The 27,253-nt window shown below is 38.5% G+C and overlaps 1 protein-coding gene across 1 annotated transcript in view; it reads right to left on the bottom strand.

The window, feature by feature from the left end:
* The window catches only part of LOC101404257 (formin-1), a 273,413-nt gene that overhangs the window by 29,301 nt on the left and 216,859 nt on the right, over window positions 1–27,253 (bottom strand). The window contains 2 exon segments of the mRNA XM_004421375.3: window positions 4,703–4,852; window positions 9,761–9,812. Of these exon segments, the coding sequence (XP_004421432.2) occupies window positions 4,703–4,852; window positions 9,761–9,812 (202 nt within the window).

Raw genomic sequence — 27,253 nt, 5'->3', positions numbered from 1 at the left:
TGCAAGTAACGTACTTAAAACAAAAATCCTGTTGGTATTTAGCTGAACTAAAAAAATCAAAGTAACCATCCATTCCCCCATGGTGTAAATTATAGTTATGTGTAAAATGAAATTTCTTATTTGCATTTCACATAAAATTCACCTAACTCCTTATTCACTCATTACTTACCCATTATGGGTTTTTTAAATGGCACTTTTAAAGTTTGCTTTGGCTCCGGGTGAATTATTTGCCAAGACTTTATTCCTGGAGTCACGAATCCTCTGGGATTTCTTTACCTTTTGCAAATTCATAGCTCATTTTGTGGGTGGTAGTGGTTTGTGGCCTCTAAGTGTGAAAGTGTGGGCACATGTGGGGGAGTAGTCTTAAGATATCCTAAATGGTGGAAAATTGCATAAGGAAGGGGCCTATAACGCAGAGTAATTAAACAGAAAAAAAAGAAAACGCAGAAAGTGAGTAAAGAACAGTTAATAAAGGTAGCAGCAAAAATTGTTACCTCTTTGCAATTATACATATGCTTGGATAATCTGTGGATTTAATGGGCGGAAAAAACGTGTGTTACAAAAATTCATTAAACGTTTGGATATCAAGACGCACAAATACAAAAGTGCATGAAAAGTTAAAATTAAGGCAAAGCTGCCTCTGAGAGTAAAAATCTTGATGAGCTTTAATAAACCACTAAATGCAGTGTTGGATACAGATGAGCAGAGGAAAATATTTTTTATGTGTACACTCTCAAAAAAAATAAATATGGTCTTCAAGACTAACATCGGTATTTTAGGAGAACTGGGGGCATGAGGCAAGGTAGCTGTAGATGCTTACCAATTCTAAGAGGGCAATGAAAATTCTTCCTGTCTCCAAATCTCTCCCCTACTTGGCTTAAAATGTCTTCCAATATCCTCCCTAATGAACTCAAGAGCAAAGGTGAGGCACGTTATCTCAGAAAGAAAATACACAGTTTTTTAGAATATTAGAAAAGTCGTTTCTAGATTCATAGAGATTTCAAGCTAGAAGAGATCGTAGTAAACACTTAGTTCCTGCTTGACTCCAATATATACATTTTAAAGATGTGCCACGCAATAAGTGACTGGCTCAAGATCACATAGAAAATTAATGGTATAAAAATGCTTGATTTGACTCTTTAATTTTATTTATTTATTTATTTTTTACCCCAAAGCCCCAGTAGATAGCTGCATGTCATAGCTGCACACCCTGCTAGTTGCTGTATGTGGGACGTGGCCTCAGCATGGCTGGAGAAGCGGTGCGTCGGTGTGCGCCCAGAATCCGAACCCGGGCCACCAGCAGCGAAGCACACGCACTTAACCGCTAAGCCACGGGGCCGGCCCTGGATTTGACTCTTTATCTAAAGACCTTTTTTATACTACTGAGCATCACCTGCATTCAGAAGGGGTAAGAGAATGGCCTCGCACATTTCACTAGAGGATGATTTCCAGGACTAGGGGCAGCACAAGGACTGGGTGGGTCACAGACTAAAGGTCTAGGGAGTGGGGCATTCTGGATTTGTGCCTGGACACAGAAGTTTGCTATTTTGCCTAATATTGGTTTAAATGACAGGAAAGTTGAATGCCATTAATATACCGTCATATAGTAGCTTGCTCTTCTACTGATATAGTTAATCTGCAGATAATGATAGGCTTTGTTGATCACTCAAAAGGCATAAGAACATTGGACGGTTTTATACAGTCATTTGTGTGTTTAGAGATTGTTCTGGGTTTCATGAGGGGCAGTTGTCACCCAGCTATGGGGCTGTGTCACCTCAAGTTTGCATCAAGCTAATGCGTATTCATGGAAACCACACTGAGCGGAACAAGAAGTAAATATTCTCTACCACCTAAAACTGACCTCACATGGCCTGAAGTAGTTTTCAACACTTCCACTTCATTTGGAAGTGAATTTGTCCCTTTGAAAATCTTATTATTGATCCTTACTTTTTCCCAATGAGTTTTGGCATTTTGGTTGGCATTCAAAAATGGGATCCCCAACTATAGGCTTTTTTTCCTAATAATTACAAGCTATCAGGTTTTCATTTGGTTATGAATTTTATTTTATTTTATTATTTATTTATTTATTTTTGTGAGGAAGACAGCTAACATCTGATGAGCTGAGCTAACATCTGATGCCACTCTTCCTCTTTGCTGAGGAAGATTGGCCCTGGTCTAACATCCATGCCCATCTTCCTCTACTTTATATGGGATGCCACAACAGCATGGCCTGACAAGTGGTGTGTCACTGTGCGTCTGGGGTCCGAACCTGTGAACCCAGGCAGCTGAAGCGGAGAGCGCACACCTAACCGCTGCACCACCGGGCCAGCCCCACAAATTTTATTTTTGAGGATGTCTTCGTACTATGTATGTAACCTCCTGCCATTTACTGTTGAAGGGATTTATTGCATTTCCAAGAACAGTATAGTAAAAAATGACAATAACAAACCTCATTAAATAGGTGTCAAAATAAAGCAATCATATTTTTCTCTTTTAATTATAATAGAAGAATTCAAGTTAATTTGCTCATTTTACCACAATGAACATGTGATTCCAACAGTTTAAAAGCTAAAATCTCTAGGAGATAGAGGACAATTTAAAAAATCCTCATTTCACAAGAAAACCGTGGATATTAACCAGTTTGTTTAACTGGATGAGCAATAATATACATAATGTGCTAACATTTCTTAACAAATAGATTTTTGTAAACAAGCTGCTTCCAAAAATATTTTATGAGCCATCATTAACTTTCAGAGATGTTGTTTCAGGTTGGGAAGCTTGGTGATCCATCTCGCAAAGCATGGCTAGAATGAAGAGACCCCTGAAATTGCTAAATGAGAAGAACTGAAAAGGGTCCTGTGAAGTCATGACCCTTTAAAGGTGTTGGTTTACAGAGTGTGAAGTGGGCAATTCACCAGCTGCACCCAGGAAGCAGTGCAGCAAATGCCTATGGCTCGGAATCAGAGAAAATATCATTCTGAAGGGCGGTTGGAAACCACCACCACTGCGGACACACAGTTAGTTCGGTCTAACTTCTGTGATAGGGAAAAACTCCTGATTTTGGAATACAGTTCAGTATTTCAACAGAAGATTCTTAAAATGAAAAGCAATTAATTATTCTTTCTGTTAGTTTTTTTTTGGACTATTTTTTAGGGCTCCAACTACAAGGACAAATTCACTAAGGACTATGCTCAAAATCTGACCTGCAAAATCTTAAGCAAAGGCTGTATATTCAGGGCCCACTGCTGGATCTCCTGGTCTTCAGGTGGGATGTGGAGAGCTGACCGGCCAGCTGCTACTATGTTAGAGAGAGGGGCGCTTGGCTCTATCACTTCCCTAGGAGGCTCTCAGAACACAGAACTTATCCCACAGAAGCTTATTTTAGCTTAAAGGGTTACATAAGCCATTGCAGGACAAGAGCAATGAGTGCTAGTGTCAAGATTTTTAGGACTTTTTTCTCATGTTATTATTAACAATCTATTTTCTTAACAATGTCACTTAACTTTTCTCTGCTTCAGTTTATCTACATAACGGATATACTCAGTTTAATTCCATGTTCCCAAAGAAGTAATGGTAGAGAGATGTGTTGATAAATATTTTTAAAGCTCTTTGACTTCCTCAGAAAGCAAGAAGTCTTTTGAAAAAATTCCCTGAGAAAATATTCAGAGACTCAGTAATACTGGGTCAAAAATCTCTAAATTTTGATCCCTTTAAAAATAGCTATTTAAGGTGAAACATATTAGTGTATAGTGTATGTATGTGTGTCTAAATATCTTATGTAGACACCTTTTTTCTGGCTACAAAGAACAAGAATACTGAATTGTGGAATTTCAGGTCTCAATGTTTGGTGAGATATAGATGCTATAATCAAATAGATCGTTACCCTTAATTTGGAGAATTTTTGGGTCTCCTTCTACTCCACTTTGAATGACACTCTCATACATCTGTTCTGCAGGAGTACTAGCAAGATTTGTTTGAAGTTTAAATCCATGACACCCTTTGTAGAACAGTGGCAACCTGATCAAAACAGTGATCAACAGAAATGCTTTTTTTCTGATAAACAGGGCCAAATTCAGTCTCTTTCTAAGGAGAACGAACACACACATGCACACGCTCTCTCTCCCTATATTCAGAGCTGAGGTTTTCCTTCTACCCCCAACTAATAAAATCAGGAGGCTGCAATGAGGCTGAGCGGCACGCAGTTTGATGTCCTCAGCAGGATACGGGGAGTCAGAAGTGGCGCTGTAAATCCAGAGCGGGGCTTCAACACGGTGTTAAGTGTGGCCTGAGTCGCAGAGATTTCCCTTTGATGCAAGTTCAGTATATTAATGGGAAAAGCATTCACTTTTATTTGTCTGTACTGTCTGCGACAGCGAGGCTGCCTCATTTAGCATGGGCTAACGTGAAAATACACAGAGAAGCAATCTGTTGCAAATTAGCACAGCTCCCCTTTCATTCACTAGCTAGTAATTGGAAGGGGTTAAGAAAGTGTAACTTATCAGATCACGTGAGAGTATCAGCTTGTGTGGACAGCAAGCCTCCCCCGAATTTCCCTATGAACCCTGAGGCCATAATCCTTCTTCCACGTAGACTTGATCTGAAAGACAACACTGACACGTGTGAAATGTGCACACTTGGTTAGGTTTCAGAAGGCAGTTTCCTAGACTCCTGAAGGGGTATTAACGACTCTATAGAACCTTACCTCTCTTTAGATATGTTTTTACTCTCCCGTTTCCAAATCGTCTTGAAGTCACTGCAGAACTCGTACCACACCATAAACACGTAGTTGGGTGTGATCTCCTTCTCACCAGACTTTGGCTTCATCCCAAAATATCCTACTGTTGTTTCAAAACTGCAACAGGTAGGAGAAAAAACAGAGTGAGGGAGAGGGTGAGAAACTGTCAACACCAACACCCATTAGGGTGAAGAGAGGGCATGCTGGGGTGGTTCCCCCATGTCGGTTCTCCAACACAGGAGCCCAGGCTCATAGTTACCGTGGCTTAGTTAGTTACTTAGGATAACTAAGCCTTAGAAAATCTATTTGTTCAAGCCAATTTTCCAAGAAATTCAACTTCACTGGGGATACTCCAGGGCATATCTTATCTGTATAAAAACCAGCATGTATAATCCCAGGGCAATATGTAGGTAAAACTTTTTGAGTTTGTTCTTCATCTCAAATCCATGTCATTTACTTGGTCTTCATTTTAAGTCTAAGGACTACATGTAACACTGATGACATATTGATTCTGTAGCATTAGCAGAAGTCAGTTAGATAGCCCATGGGGAATAATTAATCTCTTGAGTGTTTCATGGAAAATCAAGAGACTGTTCTATCCTCTTTCCGGGATCCATTAGCTTTGTAATCTTGGGTCAATCACTCAGCATTAGACTCAATTTTCTCAAGGGTAAAATAAGAGACTTAGACTGTATGATCTTTAAGAACAGTACATTTTAAAGCTTGACATGATACAAGAATACAAACCACCCATGTACAAAAAGAGACATAATTGAAGGCATAGCAAGGTTTGGATGAAAAACCATCTTTGGTCTTAAATAGTGATCTCCAATCTGGTCAGAAAAGAACCCAGGTTTTCCAAAGTAGGTTCCCAGACATCACTAAGAACCTCCTGACCTACCCCATGGAGGCTCACTGCACACCAGCCTCCCCTGGCCTCCCAAGCAGCCCTTCTTGGAGGCACTAGCTTTGCAGCAATTTATAGCTCTGCACTCAATCTTTCCCTCCACCCACCCCTACCTACCCCCAAGCCTCACATACTCATTTGCCATGAGCAAGAACACTTAAATAAATGGCCCCCTTTTCTAGGGTGTTGGAAACTAATCAAAGCAGGAATGGCTGGCCAGGTTTATTACTCAATGCTCTATCATCTGTTCAGACACAGCGTTTTTTTGTGGCCATCCTGAATACTGAATTTCTAATGGAACTCTATTCAATGGCGATTGTAAAACCCCGAAGCCCCGTTACCATTATGGAGCATACTTTCATCTCCTTCTCAGTTATTGGGCAATATGTATCTCATAAGATTTTATCACATTTCACAGATGAACTGTTAATTGATTCCATGGCTATGATTAGGCGAGATCCAAGCTGGAGCTGCAGCTTTGAGTCCCATAAATTCTTTGTGCTTCTGTAAATAATAAATCTGTTTTTAACGCAAATTAAAACTACTGGTCAGGGAATTTTGGCTCCCAGTTATTAAAAGACTGGAAGTGCATAAGTGGAGAAAGGCAATAACTGCAGTAATTTCTTAAGGGACTCTCTTGTAATTCCAAACATACATATTTTGGAGCAAAGCCAGTAACACAAGAATGGAGCAATGTCCACTTTTACCCCAGACACAACTCCTAATTCTGTGGCCGTCAAAATACTGATAAAACCAAATGTACACTCTATGGCATACACTTTTATTTCATTCAAAATGAAAAGTATATTGATCGTAGCATGGAAATACCTAAGTCAAGAGTTATCTAACCTATAAGAACAGGCCATGAATTTCTTATAGAGTCATGGGCTTTAGAATTGGAAGAGACTTACAGGGCCACTCATCCAATGTTCTCATTTTACAGATGAGAAAACAGAGACCTGGAAAGACTGAATGTCTTTATTCGTTGGCAGAGCTGGGCCTACAACTTGGGTCCCCTGATTCTCAGTGAAATGCTTTTTCCATTCTACCTTTCTGTGGCTGATGCTCGCTGACACAGGCATTTAAGAAAACAGTCATTTTTTTCTGTCTCCACTTTAGACACAGTTATCCCCTACATTATACATAATGTGCATTACCCCCAGCAGAGCACATTATTTTTTTCTCTTGCTTATGCTCACCTTCTATACAGAGACATATTTATTTGTGCATTAATAGAGAAGAGAAAGCCTTACACTTTTAACATTCAGAGAAACAAATTATCTTCGCGATTTTCCAGCAGGATATAGTGAAGAGCACAGAAACTCCAGTCACTGTGCCTCATGGATCACCCCAGCACCTCTGGTGTTATATGGAGCCTAGATTGTAAGACCAAGATATTGCAAATACTTCTGCAGTTTTAGAGAATGACAGCATTGTTTGTGGGTTATCACAGAGCTTGAGAAAAGCATGTCATCATCCCGGGGCCCTCACTTTACCCAAGTCTAAATTGAAGCTAACCATGTACCCTTACCACCTCTCCCTCTGGGGATTTGTGAGGCCCTGCTTGCTAACCCTCAAAGGGATGAAAACTAAACGAAATGTCGAACTTCAGCATTTTTCTCCTTGTGTGTTTTAGAAACTAAGAAAGCAAGCAAGCCTCTTCAGAAGAACCAAAGCCAACAGAGTCCCTGAGGATGGCCTGGCTTTGCCACTCTGCAACTTTGTCAAAGATGAAGTTGCTCTGAGGATGTGCCTTATTTGATTTTGCTATTATCCCTTTGTTCAAGGAAAAGTTAAAAGCTGCAATATAAACCTACAACTATCTGATAAGGTCTAGACTATTGTCCTCCCCAAACAAAACTCTCTTTTTTTCAAATTCAATTTTGATTGAAGACTGATTATTGAAAACCTTCTGAAATCTGGGCATGAAGATTGCTGATATTTAATGACCAGGAGAATTTACTCCAATAGACAAAAGGGCAATCATGCTTTTGGAAATTTCTATTTGTCAGCAGATAACTCTAAAATACCTTTCAAGTTTTAAAAGATTGATTTCTAATCATATGTTATGTTTCATAAAACTTTTTTACTTCACTCTAAGCTATTCCCTGACTCCATAATTCCTTGTTTGATTTGTATCTTTTTAATTCAGCTAAACATTTTTAAAGCGCAGACAATGATTATATCAAAGAGCCCATAGCAAAATGAACTGTTTTACTTTTACAGTGTTGAGATATCCAAGCAGAACACATTCACTTATTATTTTACATGCATGCCTTCAGAAACTGCTTAGGAAAAGCAAATATTCCTTAGCCTCAGAGTAAATTGTTTCTCTTGAGAATAAAACATAAGAATTGACTAAATCTCACACGAATATTGCAACACTGACCACCAACCTCCTTAAAGAGTGTAACCAAACAACTGTGGTTTCTGCATTAAAGATGGGATCTAACATATTTCATGTATGACATGAAAGCTAGACTACCTTCACCACAAAGTCACGGAAAATGCTGACAACCAAAATTTATGACCCCCTTCAGCATAGCTAATTCACAGCAGCAGCTTCGGCCCCTCTGAGGTGGGCCTCCTTTTCCTTAAGCCAGAATCTTGAAGAAGTATTAGAAATTTGACGTCGACCCCAGAAACCAAATTTCTGTTTGGGCTGATACCAATGCGTCCTTGTTGATGGTCTCTTCTGAATGTCCTGGATATTTCTATAACACAGACATACCCATTTTACACCCTGAGGAAGGGAAGGTTAATATAGGGATAAGGCCTATAAACAGGCACAAAAATCTAAGAACATAACCAATTGATTGTCTTGGTTTCAAAGATGATCCTGCTAGGATGATAATCATGATTTAAGAACATGTCTGCACTTAGAAAAACGCAAGATTTGCCTTAACCTTGCTTTCATCTGCATTTTAACTTTATTGGCAATTACAATGGGAAGCAGGGCAAGATAGTACTGTCTACAGGCTTGCAGAACTCTCGGAAATTGTGGCCAGATGGGAGGAAAATGGTTCATTTCTAGAGTTTGCTCATTGGCATTTAATAAACTCCTCTCTTTACACATTTGTAAAGCTCATTTTCCCTTATATGCTGTTTCCTGCCCTCATCTCTTATTTAATTTTCTAATACTTTTAGAATTGGTACCAGCAAATTTATCTCAATTCTCTGCCCTGAATATGAGAAGGCCTCGGTATATTTCCACTCACCCTTCCAAGAGGGAGGGACAGCCAAGTTGATGAATCTTGTCAACTGACAAAAGAAAAACCCCTATAAGGGATCACAGCAAATGATTATTGGGCTCTATCAGGTGAGATGGTTGGTTTCATTCTGGTCTCTATTAAGAGAGAGAAGAACAAAGAAGAGGCCTAAAGTGCGTGAGAGGTTGATTAGAAGACCTCTGAGGTCTCTTCCAACTTCTGGGGGAATTTTCCATCTATAGAGGTCAGTCCCTTCTCCTCAATTGTCCCTTGTTTACAATATTCCCTAGGATCTGAGGAAAGACATAATAAGTCTCTGAGCTGTTTGTAATAATTGGTTTAATCTAGTTGTAATACTAAGAAGGATCACGTTGTTCTAACTTCCATGAAGCGGTTCAGGAGTAGAGTAATGGAGGGGAGGCAAACAGATGGAAATAGTGTCATGATGTGTGTGAAACATGTTGAGTCACTTCTGGATGATTCTTTGCTTCTTGAGGAAAAATATTCCGCACTCCTGTTACAATGCTTTCACTCCAGCTCTCCATAGAATCTTATTGCTTATGGATGCATAGTCTTAACAAATAGGGCCAAAAGAATGGCTAGTCAGACATTATGCTAAGTGAAATAAGCCAGTCATAAAAGGGAAAATACTGTATGATTCCACTTACATGAGGTACCTAGAGTGGTCACAGTCATAGAAACAGAAAGTAGAATGGTGGTTGCCAGGAGATGGGGGAAAGGGTGAATGGAGGAGTTATGGTTTAAGAGGTACAGAGTTTCATTTGAAGAAGATGAAAAAGTTCTCGAGATGGATGGTGGTGATGATTACACTGCAATGTGAATGTACTTAATAATAATAAAAAAAGAATGGCTAGTCAAAAGAATTGGGGCCAAGTCAAAGCTGCGTACCTTTTCTGTGCATTCTCCAAGTGACTTTCTTCCATTTTATGCTCTTTTTTGGCTGCAAAAGAGAAATAATTAGAATGAAGACAGTATTTTCTTCCATCATATCCTTTGCGTAATCTCCTAACTTTGATTACACCCATTCATTATCAAAATAAGTCTGAATTCAGGGGTTGGTAGTACCTACAACCACATGTCCTGGAGATAGGACTCAATTCACTACATCTACCACCACTGCTTTCTTGATAACAGCTAGAGCTCATGGTGGCCATATAATTTATTGTTCTCACCAGGACACTTTTGAGATTGAAAGGAAGTGATATTAATAATTTCACCTGGACAAAGGCATAAACTGGAACAGTCCTGGCCAGATCGGTACATGTGGTCACCCCGGCTATAGCCGGCCTCTATGTAGGCCTTGGCACGTGCTAAGCACTTTCCCCCTGCCCCCAAAACATAACAGACCCAGTACGACTTGTAGCAGTTCCACTCAGATCCAAACAAATTCATGGGAATCCCTGCACACACTGTCTCCACACCCACCTGCCTCTTGGGCAGTCTGGAGAACCTATAGTCTCTTTCTCAGAATAATATTTTTAAACGCATTGAAAAAAATACCTAAGACTACTACGGACATTAATGATACTGAGAAACAATTCTGAATCTACAGATTAAGAACTCAGCCCTGTAAGGACTATTTAATTAGGAGGTTTTATTTGGGGGTGGCTCTTTTACATACTCTTCTAATTAGAAGATACGTTATGTATGATAATACTACGCTTACGCTTTAAAAATGTCTAGAAAAGTAGGCAAGTCATAACAATCTATAGGAGCCTTAAGACTCCGTTCATTTAAGGCTACAATGATGGAAAACAATGAATGGAAAAAAATTAATCCTATTTAGGGCCTACGTTGTGATACACCATGGAAGGTATTAAAGGATTTTAAAACATCACCATTTTATTAAGCTTAGCTCTGCCATGAACTACCTGTGTGACTGTGGGCGAGTTACTTAACGACCAACCACATAGTTATTATCCTATCTGTTCTATGAGAATAGCCACAGTGACTACAATCATACAGCTGTTATAAGGATTAAATAAGATAATACAGGTAAAGTGCTTAGCACATAATATACGATCAATAAGTGACATGACAGGTATTATTGGTAGCTCATCATCAACTTCATCACTGATTTTAAAACATACATTTTATCAAGTGACTCCTCTGCTCAAAACCTTCCAACCGTTTGCCCTCACCCTTGACATAACCTCTAAAGTCTTCACGATGTCCCAGAAGGCCTTGCAAGTTTGCTCCCTGGCTCCTCTGGAATATCACCTCTTCTTTCCTGTGCTCATTCCTTTCCAGCTTCAGCGGCCAGCTTGCTGATGCTTGAGCACGCTAAGCATGGGCACTGGGGATCTTCACACATGCCATTCCTCCTCCCTGGGACACCTTGCCTACAGTCTCTGCAAGACGAGCTCCCTTCCATTCAGGTCTCAGCTCAAACATCACCTTCTCTGACTTCACTAAACAAAAGACCACCCCTTGCCACACACCGCCTGCCCCCACCTCCTTACATTACTTTTCTCCCCATAGCCTCTATCTACCTGACAGACTATTCGTTTATTCATTTACTATATAACAATTGAACATAAGCTCCAGGAGAGCAGCAACCTCATCTAGCTTGTTTTCTCCTGTGCCTTAAACACGGGAAGAGTGCCTACATATTAAATCAATTACGTTAGCTTAAAAATGTATATATTGGGTAAAGGTTGCTTAAAAAGAGACACGCTAGGTTTCCTAAATATGAAACTTTATATTTAGACTATGAACATAGGCTAAAGAAGAATATCAGGCTAAAGTTGTATACTATTATCTCTAAGTCTAGTAAATCTCAACTAAAATGAATTTATTTTATATTAAAATGATTTGGCTTTGATAACAACATCATTTTAGGTAGAGTTAAGTCATAGTTAATGGCCATCATTTGTGGTATGACTTCCTTCCATCCTCCCAGCAGGAATTTCCATGAATCAGTCTGGTTCTTAGCCAATCAGATACAGAGAAGTGACGTATGTCTCTCACAGGTTACCAAGTTCCCCCAAATGTAAAACAAACTAGTGGTTTGTTCTCATCCAGTGACTCTTAATTATGTGCATGGCCAAACAGGAGGAAAAATTCCTTTGAAGCCTGAGTGGTCTTCCTGGAGCACCTTTGCTGTTCTCCGTCACCAGATGGTTTCCAACTGGCTACTTCCACACTGTGCTAAGTAGACTGTGGTCAAGCTGCCATTGCATATAAATATAGCGACAAGAAACACCCTATCCAGATTGAATTAAGCACTAGACAAGATTTTGCAATAGCTCTATGAATATGGTTATTTGGGGATAAAACAATGTCCGAATGTAAAAAGAGATATTATTAAGAGGCAATGCATACTGCAGAACCTCTGAGGGTTTGGGGGAAGAGAGCCTTTGGGAAAATGAGAAGAATCTAGAGATCTCAGTTTTTCCTAAGCAAAGGGCCTATGTACAGATAGAAAAGGCAGCTATCTCCATAGTTTGACCTGGAAGCTCTACTAGCCTAAAATATTTTTTTCCCACCACGATGTGTGAAATTTCCAACCACGTCATTATACATTATAAGTCTTCAAAATGTTCTAAGTAAAACACAAATACATTACTGGAGAAAAAATGTTTAAAGATTGGAGTCACAAACTCAAATTTTAGTATCACCAACAAATATGGTAATTATAGGCCAAGTGTAAGAATCCTAATATTCTCACATTCTATCCCCAGCTTCTCAATATTGGAACTGATACGGTCTCAGTGTAGGGAAGCCAACAGGGAGTGGTAGGGAAATGGGGAAGCCATGCTCTAAGAGAGGGAAGGCACTTGCCATTGTTACCAGATCTTCCACTTTTTTAACAGAAGCTAGGATTTTTAAATGAATGTTCTCAACTTGAAAGATGTTTCAAACGCTCTGTAGGACAAAGAGAACATTCCTGTTGGCCATATCTGGCTCTGCAAGCTCTGACTTAAACCTTTAGTAACTATTGACATAATGACATAGGTGGGTTAGTTCTTTCATTCCACTGTGCTAGACTCTATTCTAGATGCTTGGGATCCACCTGTGAAGAAAGCAGACAAAGGCTCCTATAGACCTTTCATTCCAGTTGGGGAAGACAGACAAACTCAAGAGAAGAAGATCCAGTGTAAGTAATTTTTGATAAGAGGGAACAAAAAAAATTCCAGAGCATGGATTTTTGCCTACAGAAGGAGATTTTATGTGGGTTACTGAATTAGGGGTGCCTGGGCAGCCAGAGCATGTTACATAAGTACTAAGCACAAAAAAAGGAGAGATAATGTTTAAATTGAAGATGGCAAGTCTTAGATGGGAATTGCCCTTACATACAAATTTGAACTAGCAGTGGCCCTGAATCAATGTATGGGATTTACTCAGTCACTCAGTCTTCTATTCTACAAAGCCACATGGACGGCAGTATTTAGATGCTCCTTTTTCATTTTCAATTTGGTACTGTGTGTGTGGTGGGGGGTGGGTAGGCTTCTTGGAAAAACAATTTTGGAGGCGCTGTCAGATACTGACACATAACTAAGGGAGATAGAGAAATAACAGGCATTCTCATCCGTGCTCTTCTCTCTTCGCTTTCTTTCACAAGAAGCTGTCTCATGGTCTGTAATGAGTTAAATGTAATTCTTTTCCCAATCAGGAGAATAGATAAAGTAGCTGCTTAGAATGATGATAATCTTTCAGTTTAAGATAATAAAAGCAATAAGGAAAACAAGTCAGAGTACTAAAAATGAGAAGGTTCACTTAATGTCGATTATATCTTCCAGACTTCTCATAGTTATGTATGCACTGTGATAATAGTGAATTTCTGGAAGTTGCTCAGAAGAAGCTGAGTGGTAAGTTTGCTTGGTGACCTACCTATAGCACACCATAATTTTTCTGTCATTGGCAGAACTGTGTTGCTTTTCTTAAACTCTAATTTTCTCCATTAAAGAACAATATTTTTCATAATTCTATGTCACGGAAAGAAAGCAACATGGCTTCTTTAGAAGGTATTTTTTATTTAACAGATATTTATGTGGATTTTATTTAATACAGCCTTTACTGAAAAAGGCCATTGCTTTTGCGTAAACCTTTAAGACCTTGAAATTTTGTTCCCTGGTTCATTTGATGGCCATTGTCTCATTAGTTATCATAAAATCACCCCCAGTAAGAATTGTGAAATTCTTAAACACTGTTACCTAGCAAGTGAAGCAGAATGGCCCTTTCTATTCAATGGTTGTGGCCCTAAGGAATACGAATCAGAATTTAACATAGTTAAATGTCAAGTTTTACTCCCAGCTCTGTCACTTAAGTGTCATAGACAAGTCGCATGTGTCCTGTGTTCCAGTTTCCTCCTCTATAAAATGGAGATGATAATACCTACTTCCCACGTAGTTATGAGGGCAGCATGAAATGGGCATGTGAACGTGCTTGACTGAATCACAATCTTTGCAGTCAAGTCTTTGATGGTCCCATGTCATATTGAGGCTGCTGCGGGTTCAAGCTTCCAATGGGTCAACTGTTTTGACAAAGTTAAATGCAGATGTAGCAAAGTGCAGAGCTTGGGCTTTGTGTTAGGTGGACCTGGGTTGAATTTCTGCTCTGCCACTTAATTGAATAATTGACCTTAGAGAAGTCACTTTAACTCCACTGGACCTTACCCATAAAATTGGAATGGTAAGATCCACCTTGCAAGGTGGTTGTGACAATACTAATTGTGTCCAATTTAGTATTGGACGTACTGAATGTCAGAGATTAACGTAGTGACTAATATACTACAGGAATTAAAAAATGGCAGCCATTTCGCAGTGGTTAAGTTCGCGTGTTCCACTTCAGCGGCCTGGGGTTCACCGGTTTGGATCCTGGGCGTGGACATACTCACCATTCATCAAGCCATGTTGAGGTGGCGTCCCACATAGAAGAGCTACAACTCTACAACTATGATACACAACTATGAACTGGGGCTTTGGGGAGAAAAAAGAAAAAGAGGAAGATTGGCAACAGATGTTAGCGCAGGGCCAATCTTCCTCAAAAAAAAAAAAAGGCAGCCATTTATCATTGATTGGCTAGAAGCAAATGCTAGTAGTCACTATTCCAGATCTCTGATTTGTGATGGATACTACAAAATTTCAAGCAAAATGCTCCTTTCTTTCTTTAGACTGTCCACAACATTCTCAGCAGATGATAATTTTGCTTGTGATCATTTTCAAGTTAGATCAGGTGTCCTCTGCTCAAAACCCCAGTGTTTTCCCATTTCACTCACAAAGCTGATATCCTTACCACGACCATAATGCTTTTCTACAGAAAGTGTTCCCTCTGTTCAACCTACAGTCACTTTATTTGCTGTTCCAGCCCCTTTTGTTTTATTTAGTCCTCAGAGAGAGAGAAACTGATTTAGAATTTTCCAAATAACCTGGGGGTCATGGGGGAGGTGGGAGGGGAGAGGTGCTTACGACTATTCTCACCTAATTCTTTGTTCCACTGAATGATCACTGAGTTATGCAATCTTTGACCTGATCAACTGGATCACTTCCCCAATATTAAATGAAAGATAATGATGCAGGGATCTGTTTTAAAAAGGTATGTTTTCTGACAGCAAAGATTCCTTATTTAAGCTCAAGGCTCTTATAATGACCTATAACAGATTCCCTGCATTGCACAATAAATCCAGTTCTCTGCATTGCCACCAAATCGCCAACTTAAAAGGCAAACTATGATGCCGCTCCTCTGCCTAACGTGCTCACTAGCTCCCCCTCTGTCCACGATGAAGTGCATTCGCATCGCGCAGTAAGCCCTTTCACAACCTGGCTCCCGCTACTTCCCAGCAGACACCCCGCCCCATGCTCCTGCCAGGTGGGACTCCTCGCTGTTCCTAGTATCAACCTTTCTTGTGTCTTTATTTTTGAACACTCTGCTTCCTCTGCTTTGAAGTCGTCCTCCTCTCTGCCTTTGTCCCTTCCCCCACATCCCACGTTTACAGTTTTCTGTAAATGTTTTTCTTTTTTCAAAAACCAAGCTTTAAAGTTACCTTCTCTGCGAAGCCCTCCACGCCTCTCCTCCATGGAGTGGTGAGCCGCTCTTTCTGTGGAGCTCCAACCTCACTGTGTTCACGTAACCCCCATCACAGCCCACGGGACATGGTACTGAGATCATTTGCTGGCAGTCTGCTTCTCCTACTAGACTCCGTACTTTTTGAGGGCAGCAACCAAAACCTATTTCACAGTGTTTGTCTCAACCAACACTTAGTATATACTCCACTCACTTATTTGACAGATGGATAAACCAACAGCAAGGAAACCACACTAACAGAACACAGTCCTTGCTGGGAACCAGAGCCCATTTCTTGGCACAGCAATTTCTAATCTTCCATTTTCTTTTTGCAGCAAAATAGAAAAGAGTCCAGTAGTATCAAAGGACGAGAGAGTACTATTTTTCATCCTTTATATCCTGTTTTAGATTGATACATTATTTATATTGAGATATCATAGGCAGAAATAACATTAACCCTTGAGTTTCATCTGTATCAGACTGAATTTTTAAAATACAGTAATTTTGAAAAATGTAAAGTTTTTATAAGGAAGATGATACTTCCAGAAGATACTCAGACTAAGAACATTCATCACCTAAAGCTTCCAAAATATCCAAAATTCTATCTGCAAGAGGATGGCATTCCTGTGCTGGAAGTGGCTGAAGAAAGACAGCACGCTTCAAAGAAAGTGGGGCTTTTATGCCAAACACAATTAAGTCACGTTTATGGATACCCATCCGGGAGGTAGTAAATTGTGAAATGAAGGGAAGGGATAGAGGTTGGAATATCTTCCTAGTCTTCTTTACACAGTCTATTACACTTTAATATACCATGGTTTATGGACCTGACATGGTTGGTATAAACCAACAGGACGCACAGTAAAGAAGCTGTTTTTATTACAGCTCTACAAATAGAGGAGCCAGGTGATGCTAACGAGGAAACAAAGGGACCACACTCCACTTCATGTGGTATCCATCTGATGTGAACACGGCAGTCATTTTTCATTTCTTAGAAAATCGCCCCGTCATGCACAGGAGAAAAGAATGCTTTCACCAACAGAGGCAACAGCACACTGACACTGGACAGAGGGATGCCTTTTTAACATTTATTTGAGAAGGGGAAAATATAAATATATGGAACCACTGAGTTATGGAGAGGTCTTACCCTTCCATTTTTTCTCTTGGCATGCTTGCCCACAGAGGATGATATCCTCCTAGCCAGTCTTCCTATTTTGCTAGTTTTCCTGCTTGTGGTTAAATTATAATGATCATTTCTGTCTGTCATCGAGTTTACATTTGCAAATGTCTAGTTGGATGGTGAAGTTGAAGAGCATAAGGGGCACTTGTGAGATCTTCTGTGTAAATCTGTATGAGGTGATGTAAAGGCATGATATCAAGGTGCCCAATATATGGGTATAATTTGATTTCCAGGTCACCTGTCGAAGGCTAAAGTGGACTAGAAAACTTAGGCTTTTGAAGAAAGTACCAAGTAAAAGACATTGTATTAGAAGACTTTGAAGAGGTCTTTCCAGTCATAAAAATCAAAGGAACCCAGATAAAAGGAGTGTTAAAAGTCATCTAGTCTAACCCTCAGGCCGATGTTTGAGCCCGGATCCTCTTGTGTTCAATCAGATTTTCCAGATCTCATCTTTTTCATTATTTTTATCTGCCATTTTCAGTTGTGCTTTATAACTGAACCTGAATAGTTTTATGGGCATCAAAGAAAAGCAAGATATTGGTATCACCTAACTGGGGCACCTGGGGCCTTTCTCAACCAAGGTTCTTCATCTGACCTGCAGAACAGAGAAAATGATTTGAGCAGCTATTCTCTCAGTCTCCCCCGCCCCACCTTCCATATGCACAAAAGTAGTACCATTCCAGATGCACAGGGAGATGTCAACTCATTACATACAGTGGTGGCCTTAGGGTGATAGGGCTTAATTCTCTCAAATGGTTGAAAAAAGTCAGTACTGATGCAATCAGGCTTGCAAATGATGTATGATCTTAAGTCACTTACATTTTTATATTTCCAAACCCAGGCATGATAATATTCAACCATTTTATAAAACATCTTATTGGTATAATAATTTGAATTAAAAAACTCTCCTTGGTTATATAATGAAAAGAACTATATTATTCCTTTATATTCTGTTATGACTGTAATAATTATTTGTGTAAGTGCTGAGTACAGTTTAAGGGACCACAATATAATTCTAAGTGTTCATCCGATTATGCATCTGGTTTGTTCTCTATTGTAACTATTGCAAAAGTAAACATTTTATCCATTCACAATTCTAAAAGGTATCAGTATACTTATACTCATAAGTATAATTGGGATCTAAATGAAGTAAATTTATCCACCGTTCACAAGTCAACTCACTGTAAAAGCTTTATGACTCTTTTTTTCAATATATCTCCACCTTAGATGAGACTATTGCCCCCACAGGTAAGTTTTTCAACCACTCACAATATTGACACAACACTGAATCTTTACACTTTATGAGGAATTCTGCTCATTCTTCTTAAAAGCTGCCAGTTAATTAGCTGCCAACACTCTTCTGTTTTTCCTCTGCTTCTGTGTAGTCCAGTGAAGTCACTTAATGCTGTACATAGCAATTTTTTTGGCTTCAAGGTGATACAGATGCAATTACTTAAGCAAGTTGATAAGATAGTATAATCTATAACCTAGCTATAACCTCATCCAACAATTTAATTTTATAGAAATGAGAAAATGAATACCCAAGTTGATGAAGTGACTTTCCTGGGTCACACTCATAGTTAGTGGTGGAATCCAGGTCTCTTGACCCATAATCCAACATACTTTCCAATGTCCCCTGCTGCTTCCCAGGGCAGGCAGTGGTTCTCTCCAGAATTCTCAAACACTAAGGTGGCATCTTGGAGCTGCATTGTACTGCACATTTTCCACAGAAGTGCATACATCAGAAAGAAAGTGCCAAGATGGAATTTCAGCTTTCACTCTAAATTTCCTGACCCTTGATGCTTTAAAACAGACCATGGGGGTAGAATTTTAGAATGATCCGGTGAGAGGCTCATTAACATTAATGGGAGTCAGGTGGTTGCCTTCTCAAACAGGGCCTGAAATACTCCATGTTATCTCGTCTTCTAGGCCCATACATAACTTTCACTGATAGCATTAGCAGAAGTGACATGTCTTTTGTAAAAAGGTTTTTTCTTAGTTATTTTTTACAGGTCCTTCTAAACAAGCACATTTATAAAATACAATTTGTGTGTGTGTGTGTGTGTGAGGAAGATTAGCCCTGAGCTAACATCTGTTGCCAATGCCCCTCTTTTTGCTGAGGAAGATTGGCCCTGGGCTAACATCTGTGACCATCTTCCTCTACTTTATATGGGATGCTGCCGCGGCATGGCTTGATAAGCGGTGCATCGACGTGCGCCCAGGATCCAAACCTGCGAACCCCGGGCCACCGCAGCAGAGTGCATGCACTTAACCACTACACCACAGGGCCAGCCTCAACAATTTAGAGAACAATTATACATAAATCCTGTTTCCTGTAGTGTCTACTTTATCTCCCTGCCATCTCATTCCCAATGGGAAGGCTCAGACCTTCTACAATGCTTTAGAATTTTACAGGGGTCATGGAGCTATAGTGCACTCCATCCACAGCCTCATCATTCAAGGAGCAGACACCAAATGAATCATCATTTAGGAAATATTGGGAATTGCAAAGAAGCTAGATTTGTAGAAGAGGGCTGCCCCCATTTTGTTTCATCAAGAACCTTGGGGAAATTTCAAAGACAATGGGGTTCAGAGTCTCGAGGATCTAAATAACCATTTGGTGATAAATTGCGGGTGTACTAATACTGGAAAAAGCTCTCCTTTCCCAAACAACTCCGTTCTATCTTGGTATCAGCACTGGCCTAAAGGTGTATAATTCCTAGAAGGCATGGACGTGTAATTTTTTTTTTAACTTTGTATTCAAAATGCTCAGCACTTGAGACTATAAACTTAATGTTACTAAATCAATAACTTGTTGCTCCATTAATTGGTGAGAATGACTACAAAAGCAGGTGCTACTTGATATTTGTAAGCAGGTTCATGAGCAAAGTGGTAACAGGCTCCATGCTCATTTTTCTCTCCGATTTAATGTAGTGCTCTTCAAAAGCAAGGGCCTCATTTATTTGTTTTTCATTTCATAGCATTTTAGTACTTGATTTTCAACAAATCTTTAAGCACTGCATTAACAAATGGGAAAAAAAAGTTTACCAATTGGCTTCTTTGGGTTTCCTGTAACTGCCTCGGATGACTATCCATGTTATTTAGGGCCATCACTTGATTCTTTGTACCTCACCTTATCCAGCTGTACACTGGATAAAATGAAACCTTATACTTGAGAACTTTGGAGCTAGAAGAAACCTAAGAAATTACCTAGTGTAAACCTCTCATGCCATAGTTCAAAAGCGAACTCAGTTAAATGATAGGGGATTGAATAAATAAATACTGTATTTTATGATAATAGAATAGTATACTGGACCATGACCCCTTCAGCCGACCAGCCATAGCTAACGGGATCCAAAGATAGTCAACTCACTGGCTGATTGGTTGCTTATGAAGCAGTTTAATACAATTGACTGGAATAATCAGATTGATGGTGGTGGCAGCAACGATAATGAACTTTCACTGAGTACTCTGTGTGTGCCAGGAAATAGGCAATGGGATTTATAGATCATTTAACCTTTTCAACACACATATCAGGTGGGTCCTATGTTGTAGATAATAGTGGAGCCAAAGCTTCAAATTGCTCCACTACTTTCTAGCTGTTGGCTTTGAACAAGTTGTTTAATTTGGCTAAGACTGAGTTTTATTATCTATAAATGCAGGTAATAATCGGATCCATATTAGACAGTTGTAATAACTAGATGAGATGTTCGTAAGGTGCTCAGCCGTTGCATCTGGCACATTAGCTGAGTAAATGTCAATTATTACCATCATTACTACCATCTCCACCACAATTCTCAGTTGTCCAATGTTCTCAGTCTTCCAACATTTGTTTGTTCAACTTTTCTTGGGTTCCCAAGAGACTTGTCTGAGTAATCGAGCATCCTGTTTTTCTTTAGTAACATTTGTATGCCTACAATAACTCCCCAAGACCTGGAGCAAACGTACTAGATCCAAAAATCCCAAATCATGCTTTCAAAGGATATCATGGGAAAATGCTATGACATAGCTATAAGTGAAAAAATACAGGATATACAGCAATAGATATGGTGTGACTAAAATTATATTAAAATGTATATCACAGAAATAAATGATATCTCTATTAAAAATATCAGAAAGTACTATACCAAAATATGAGAGTTGCTATTTCTGCCTCTCTAGTTGATAGGCTTTTTGTTTTTCATATGTTTTTAATTATTTTTCGAAGAATTAGCATCATTTAATATAATCAGAAAAAGGGACAATAGATGCTTTTGGAAGCAGCAGCAGAGCACACCACAAGTGAGTGACTTGCCTAAGGTCATATGACTAATTTGGGGCAAAAAAGAAAGAATTTGTTTCCTTACTCCAGTCTAGTTTTCACTATAACACGTTGTTATTCTTCATAGGTTCTTGCTTAAAAACTGTAAAACTGTCATATCATCACAGAGTGGAAAATTAGAGAAATAGGAAGTCACAACTGAAAAACAAACATCTGAATGAATAAGTTTAATTTAAATGCATAGTCACCTACATTAAAGTCCTAAAGTCCTTTATTTATATCTTATACACACACATACAAATGTGAAATTCTATGATCTCTATAAAGTAACCTTCCTACATATTTTTATACATTGTCCAGAAATATATCCAATATGAAGAATGGTTTTAATCACATTTTAAAGACTAAAACTCAGATAAAAAGCCGTTATGCACGGTCAGAGATCTTAACAGCTCACGATTGATCTTAACTAATCAAAAATGAAGAGAGGAAAAAAAGCCATAATCATATGTCAGATCAAGTATAATATGGCACCCATAACTTTACAAAGGAGATTTCTTCTTCATCTAGATTTATTTATACTAAACCTCTGACATCTTTGTAGCATAAAACATTTGTTAAATAACTGAAGCTCTCTTTATAGAAAAATAAGTGTTCAGATGTTTAGTCATGAACATGAATGAACCACCAGAACGTCCAGTAAGGTATCATGGGACACCCACTGCTCCCCTTAAACCAGTCTTTTTTTAGAACCCTGGCAAAGGCTAAGTGTACTTAGGAAACTGGATTTACAGGGCCACAGTAACTGAAAAAGTCTAACTTCCTTGATATCTGCTATTGCTTTGAACATCAAAATACTTCATCTACTTTTCTTTCATATGGCCAAGAATTTGTTATAGGTGGGGATTTAAATTGGTCCACTAGAAATGGTACCTAAGAATTACTAAAACTTGTGATGTTACCAAGTATCTAGGTGTAGGGAAGGTAACAGTCTTCATGTGAGACATGTCCAAGAAAAGAAAATACTGGGAGAACTGGGCTTCCCCAAGAAGATGCTATAGAAGATATATTCCACATTAAAGCATATTTAATTTGTTCTGTTAGTAGAAGTTATGCAGAAGGACCATTAGCACAAGCGATGGTTATCAGAATCAGTAAAAGGAAACAAATAAATGAGGCTTGGTTTTAAAACTGACTACACTGCTCATAAGTCTGCCAGGGTGCAAGTGCTGAGGGTGAGTTTAATAAAATTTGAGGCGGCTCCTCTGGAGTCACCTGTCAACAATAATTGTCATCCTCTGTTCCCCTCCTTTTAACAAAACCTTTATATTTTTCTCATATTTTAAAAGTAATAAATTCTCATTGTAGAATACTTGGATATGTGAGAAAAAAAGAAATAATAAAAATAGTGCATAAACCTTTCTCTAAGTAATGGCATCTATTAATATTTGATTCATTTCCATAAATGTGGCTGTATATTTTATAATGACATATTCATTTGTGCTTTTTCATATAGTTGAGGTCATACTGAATATATACTTCAGTTTTCTTGCTTTTTCATTCAACACGTCAAGGCATAGGTCAACTTTAAATGAATACTTTTATAGATAATTTCTAATTATTGAAAATAATTGTTGAAAAATAAGGCTTTATTTCAAAGTGGGTATGGAACCTATTCAAATAAAACAATTTTTTAGAAACCAAAGATAGCATTTCAAAATAATTTTCTGACAGTATTTCTTAAATGAGATCTTGTAGGAGAAAAATGTTTGGTTATGAAGGACTACTAAAATATCAAATATAATTAAAGTAGATTTTTATCTTTTGATTCAAATTGGAAATAATCCATCACTTTACCCTTTAGTCTTCATCTTTTTGTGGCTTAGGAGAGAAATGTTTTAGATGGCCACAAGTATCACAAAATCATGTCTAATACTGCAAAATAAGTTAAAATTTCTGTCCACTATGCTTAAGCTTAATATACCTGTTCCTTATTTGGAAAATATAGGATAAAGAAAATATCCTTAATAGGAAAAAATATTGAGAGTCAGTATAACTAGCTTGGAAGCAAGTATGAGGCCTCTGAGCATATGACAAGCCACACACACACACACCCCTTATATGAAATAGGTCTCCCTTAAAATCTGAGAGGTGGAAATGTTCAACACTAGGTAAGCTGGGGAAGTGTTGCAGCCTCCTTTAGGTAGGAGCCTGAAGCTAATTGTGCAAATGGCATGAAGCTGATTTCAGAAAGGAGAAAAAAAGGAAAAAAAGAAAAAAAAAGGCTCATGAAACCAGAGGCTTAAAATGTTTTACTGGAGAAAAACCATAGCATTACCTCCTCCTGCGGGATGAGAACAATGATTTATGAAGCTGAAGTCATTTCTTGTGATTGCGCTTTGGGGAGATTGGTTTCACATGATCTGTGAAGCCAGGCAAGGCAAGCTGAAGAAGAGCCCCACATGTTCCACTGAGGCTCGGATCTGCCCTCTTCAAGGGGATTCCAGAGCTCTGAGGAGGGGGAGGAAAAGCTATTGCTTTCTGATCCTTGAACCCCCTTCTCCCCTCCCACAAGCTCATTAGGTGGACACACGGCTCTCTCACTCTCTCTCTCCTTTTAAAAGTATTACTACTTCTGCTGTGTGGGAGTAGAAGCTCATTGTAAATGCGCAGCAGGATAGTAGCAAAGCCGAGATTAATTCCCCATGGATTTATAAGGGTCGTTCTCACCCACGATGACTTGTACTGTTTCAAAGGTGCTTGTGCTGCTGTTTTTATGGCTGGTCACTAACTTTACTCTGGCATATGGCGGTTGGCGCCATGACACGGAGTGAACATTTTATACCTGAATTAAAGTGGATATTTGACAGTTTCTGTCAGAAAGTTCAGAGCAAAGAATTTGTGGGACAAGATTTATTGCATATTTTATACGGGACACATCTGTTTTTTGCTAGCTTTGTTCCTTCACTTAAAAAATTTAAAGAAGTTTCCTAAAGAAATATAACGACTGATAGAAAAAAAAAAAAATTCCAAAGCAGAAGAAAAATATGGTCAAAAGTTGGGTATTTAGGACCTATTTAAAAAACAAAAGAAAAACACTTCTCAGTTTGAGGAGGAAAAATGACTCATAGTCATGAATAAAAGCTCAGTGAAACAATGCTGTTATCATTGGCAATTATTTTACGGTTGGTTTAATGCCATTTATATAATGAAGTTAAAAATTTAAGTGCATAACCTACCACTTTCTGCATACTTGAAACAGGACCGGAGACAAGAATCTGCCTTTGATGCCCTTTTCAACATTTCACCGTCCCAAATGGTGGACTAAATAATAAGTCCAACCACGTTAGTGTTAAACAAAAAAATTACAGATTTTTAAACATTTAAAATTGATATGCCTAAAGATAAACGCAGACAATTTCCAACCCAAATCCATCAACACAATGTGAAGGGAGTATATAAACTTCATCCTCGTCTAAAATCTCTTCCTATTGTAGCAAGCGAGCCCCAGAACGAAGATTTATGGTTTCATAAACACTGGGCTCAACCTGGAACCCTGTGTTAACAGACAGGCTACTTTTTCTTTTAATTGTGACGAGAGAGCCTTTAAATCTGAATATTGCAAAACAGAAAATCAAACTTCCACTCTCAAGATTTTGAAAAATTAATTTTTAATTACTTTAGGTAATACCCATTCTCCTCATAAAAACATTAAACATTACAGATAAAGTCCTCTTTGATAGTCCTCTGCACCTAGACCTCCATCGCCCCCAACACACACACTTCATCCTTTCCCGAGACTCAACTACTGTTTGAGGTATAGTCTTCCAGAACTTCTTCTGAGTGTCCCTATGCAAATGCGCAAGGTTTGTCTAAGTCAGACACAGAGAAGCAGACCTGCTTGTTCCTCAGATATGCATGGTTTTAATTTTAGTTGAGACTGTCAAATAGTCCTCCAAATAGTGAGAGTGGCATGTTATAGTCCTAACAGCCAATAACTACTATTATCAAACTTGACTTTTTGCAAATCACATAGATTTTGCTACAAATCCTTACTATATAAATTGCAAATCTCTTCTCTCATGCTTTTGCTTGCCTTTGACTTTATTTACAGTGTCTTTCATTTATAAATTTAATTTGAAGTAGTCAAATTAATAAATATTTTCTTCATGTCTTTTGCTTTTTAAATCACTTTTAAAAAGGCCTCTGGCTACTCCGAAGGTCATAAAGATGTCCTGTATTTTCTTATATATTTTTTCTCTTGTTTTCCCTTTTATATTGAGTTCATTAATCATTTGGAATTGCCTGGGGCAGGACTCATTTTTTGGAAACAGATAAGCACTGTTCAAACAGCATTGATTTTCTAAAAGATAATCAGAGTACGCAAATAATGACAGTTTTGTCTTGTGGTCTCTCCTATTTAAACGTGTCATTTCTCTTTCCTTCACATTGCCCTGGCTAGGGCTTTCAGCTTCTGGGCAAAGCTGACACATTTGTGTTTAATCTGATTACAGATGTGTTTGGACTTATCTCCATTGTATTTATTTTGCACTTTTATTTACCAGACTTTCTAGCTATTTCCTTTTCCCCCTGTCCTGACTTTTGTTGGATTTACCAAATTGTCTTTGTTTCATTTTTCCTCTACTGGCTTGAAAATGATTAATTTTAACTTTTTGATTGGTGAATTGTTTAAATATCAACAATCATAACATGATGATCTGTGATTGTAGGAGTATCTAGAGTTAATTACACCCTGACTCTGAACAATATAAGAGTGGCCTGCTTTTCCTTTCTCTTCCGGCCAAATCTCACGACCACATTCTATGCCACATCCCATGTTGATATCACCTGCAATTTTACTTCCAGATTACTGAAAGGAAATTTTTCACAAATTAATATTTAACCACCGTTTTATGAATTTATTTGTTCATTATACCTTTTGCCACTCCGCTTCTTCCTGGATTAATCTTCTTATTGAAGGAGTACAACTTCAAGAAAGGATTTATGAATAGCAAACTTCCTAGGCTCTGTGTGTTTCAAAAGAATTCACTTTTCTCTTTCACTTTGATGATGGTTTGGCTAAATGTAGAATTCTAGCTTCAAAATTATATTCCTTCAGAATTTTAAATTTATTGCTCCATTGTTTTCTTGTATCCAGCGTTGCTGCTGAGAAGTTCATTGTTTAGCCTTCAAGATTGTTCTAAAGCCTTGTTTCTCAAAATGGATTGTAAAGAGTTAACGGTGTGTATATGTGTGTACATATCTTTCGTTGCTGTGAGGAGCTCTTTAGATAAAAGATGCAATGTCTCTCTTCACTTCTAGGAAATAATCTCATATTGTTTCTTTGGGTATCTCATCCTCTCTTGACTTGTATTAAATAGCTGTTGGGTTAAATAGATTATATTTCTAAATCCATTTTCTGTATCTCAGCATCTCTTCATACTTTTCATGTATTTCTCTCTTTACGCTCTACTCTAGAAAAATTCCTTGTCTTGATCTATTTTTCAACTCACTAGTGCACTTTTCAGTGATGTCTATTTTACCATTCTCTGCATTCACTGATTGTTTTTAAAATTTCATCAACCAAAATTTTCATTTCTAAGTTCTCTACTGGATTCTTTTTTTATGGAGTGGTGGACTCTTGTAATTCTCTGAGATTATAAAACACACATGTTCTGAAGACCTGTTCTGGCTGCAAGTGTATTTTCTCAGGTGTAAGTTCTTTTACCTGTTGAGTTTGTTGGCTTTCCTTAATTGTTGATTCTGGATAGTGAACCAGTCTTTCTAGTTGAGTCTCATCATTGGGTACAGAAGTGGGATATTATGCTGTAGCTTGGATTCTAGTTGTTTTGGGGAGAGTAGAGGAGAGAGAGAATGTTTCACTAGGCAGGGTGCTCTCTCATATCCCAAGACATCACCAGCTACCCAAGGCATGCTC

Source organism: Ceratotherium simum, chromosome 3, assembly GCF_057802395.1.
Source record: "Ceratotherium simum simum isolate JZ-2026a chromosome 3, ASM5780239v1, whole genome shotgun sequence".
In the NCBI taxonomy this organism is placed as follows: Eukaryota; Metazoa; Chordata; class Mammalia; order Perissodactyla; family Rhinocerotidae; genus Ceratotherium; species Ceratotherium simum.
The sequence above is the reverse complement of the archived record's forward strand: the minus strand, read 5'-3'. Positions and strand labels throughout refer to the sequence as shown.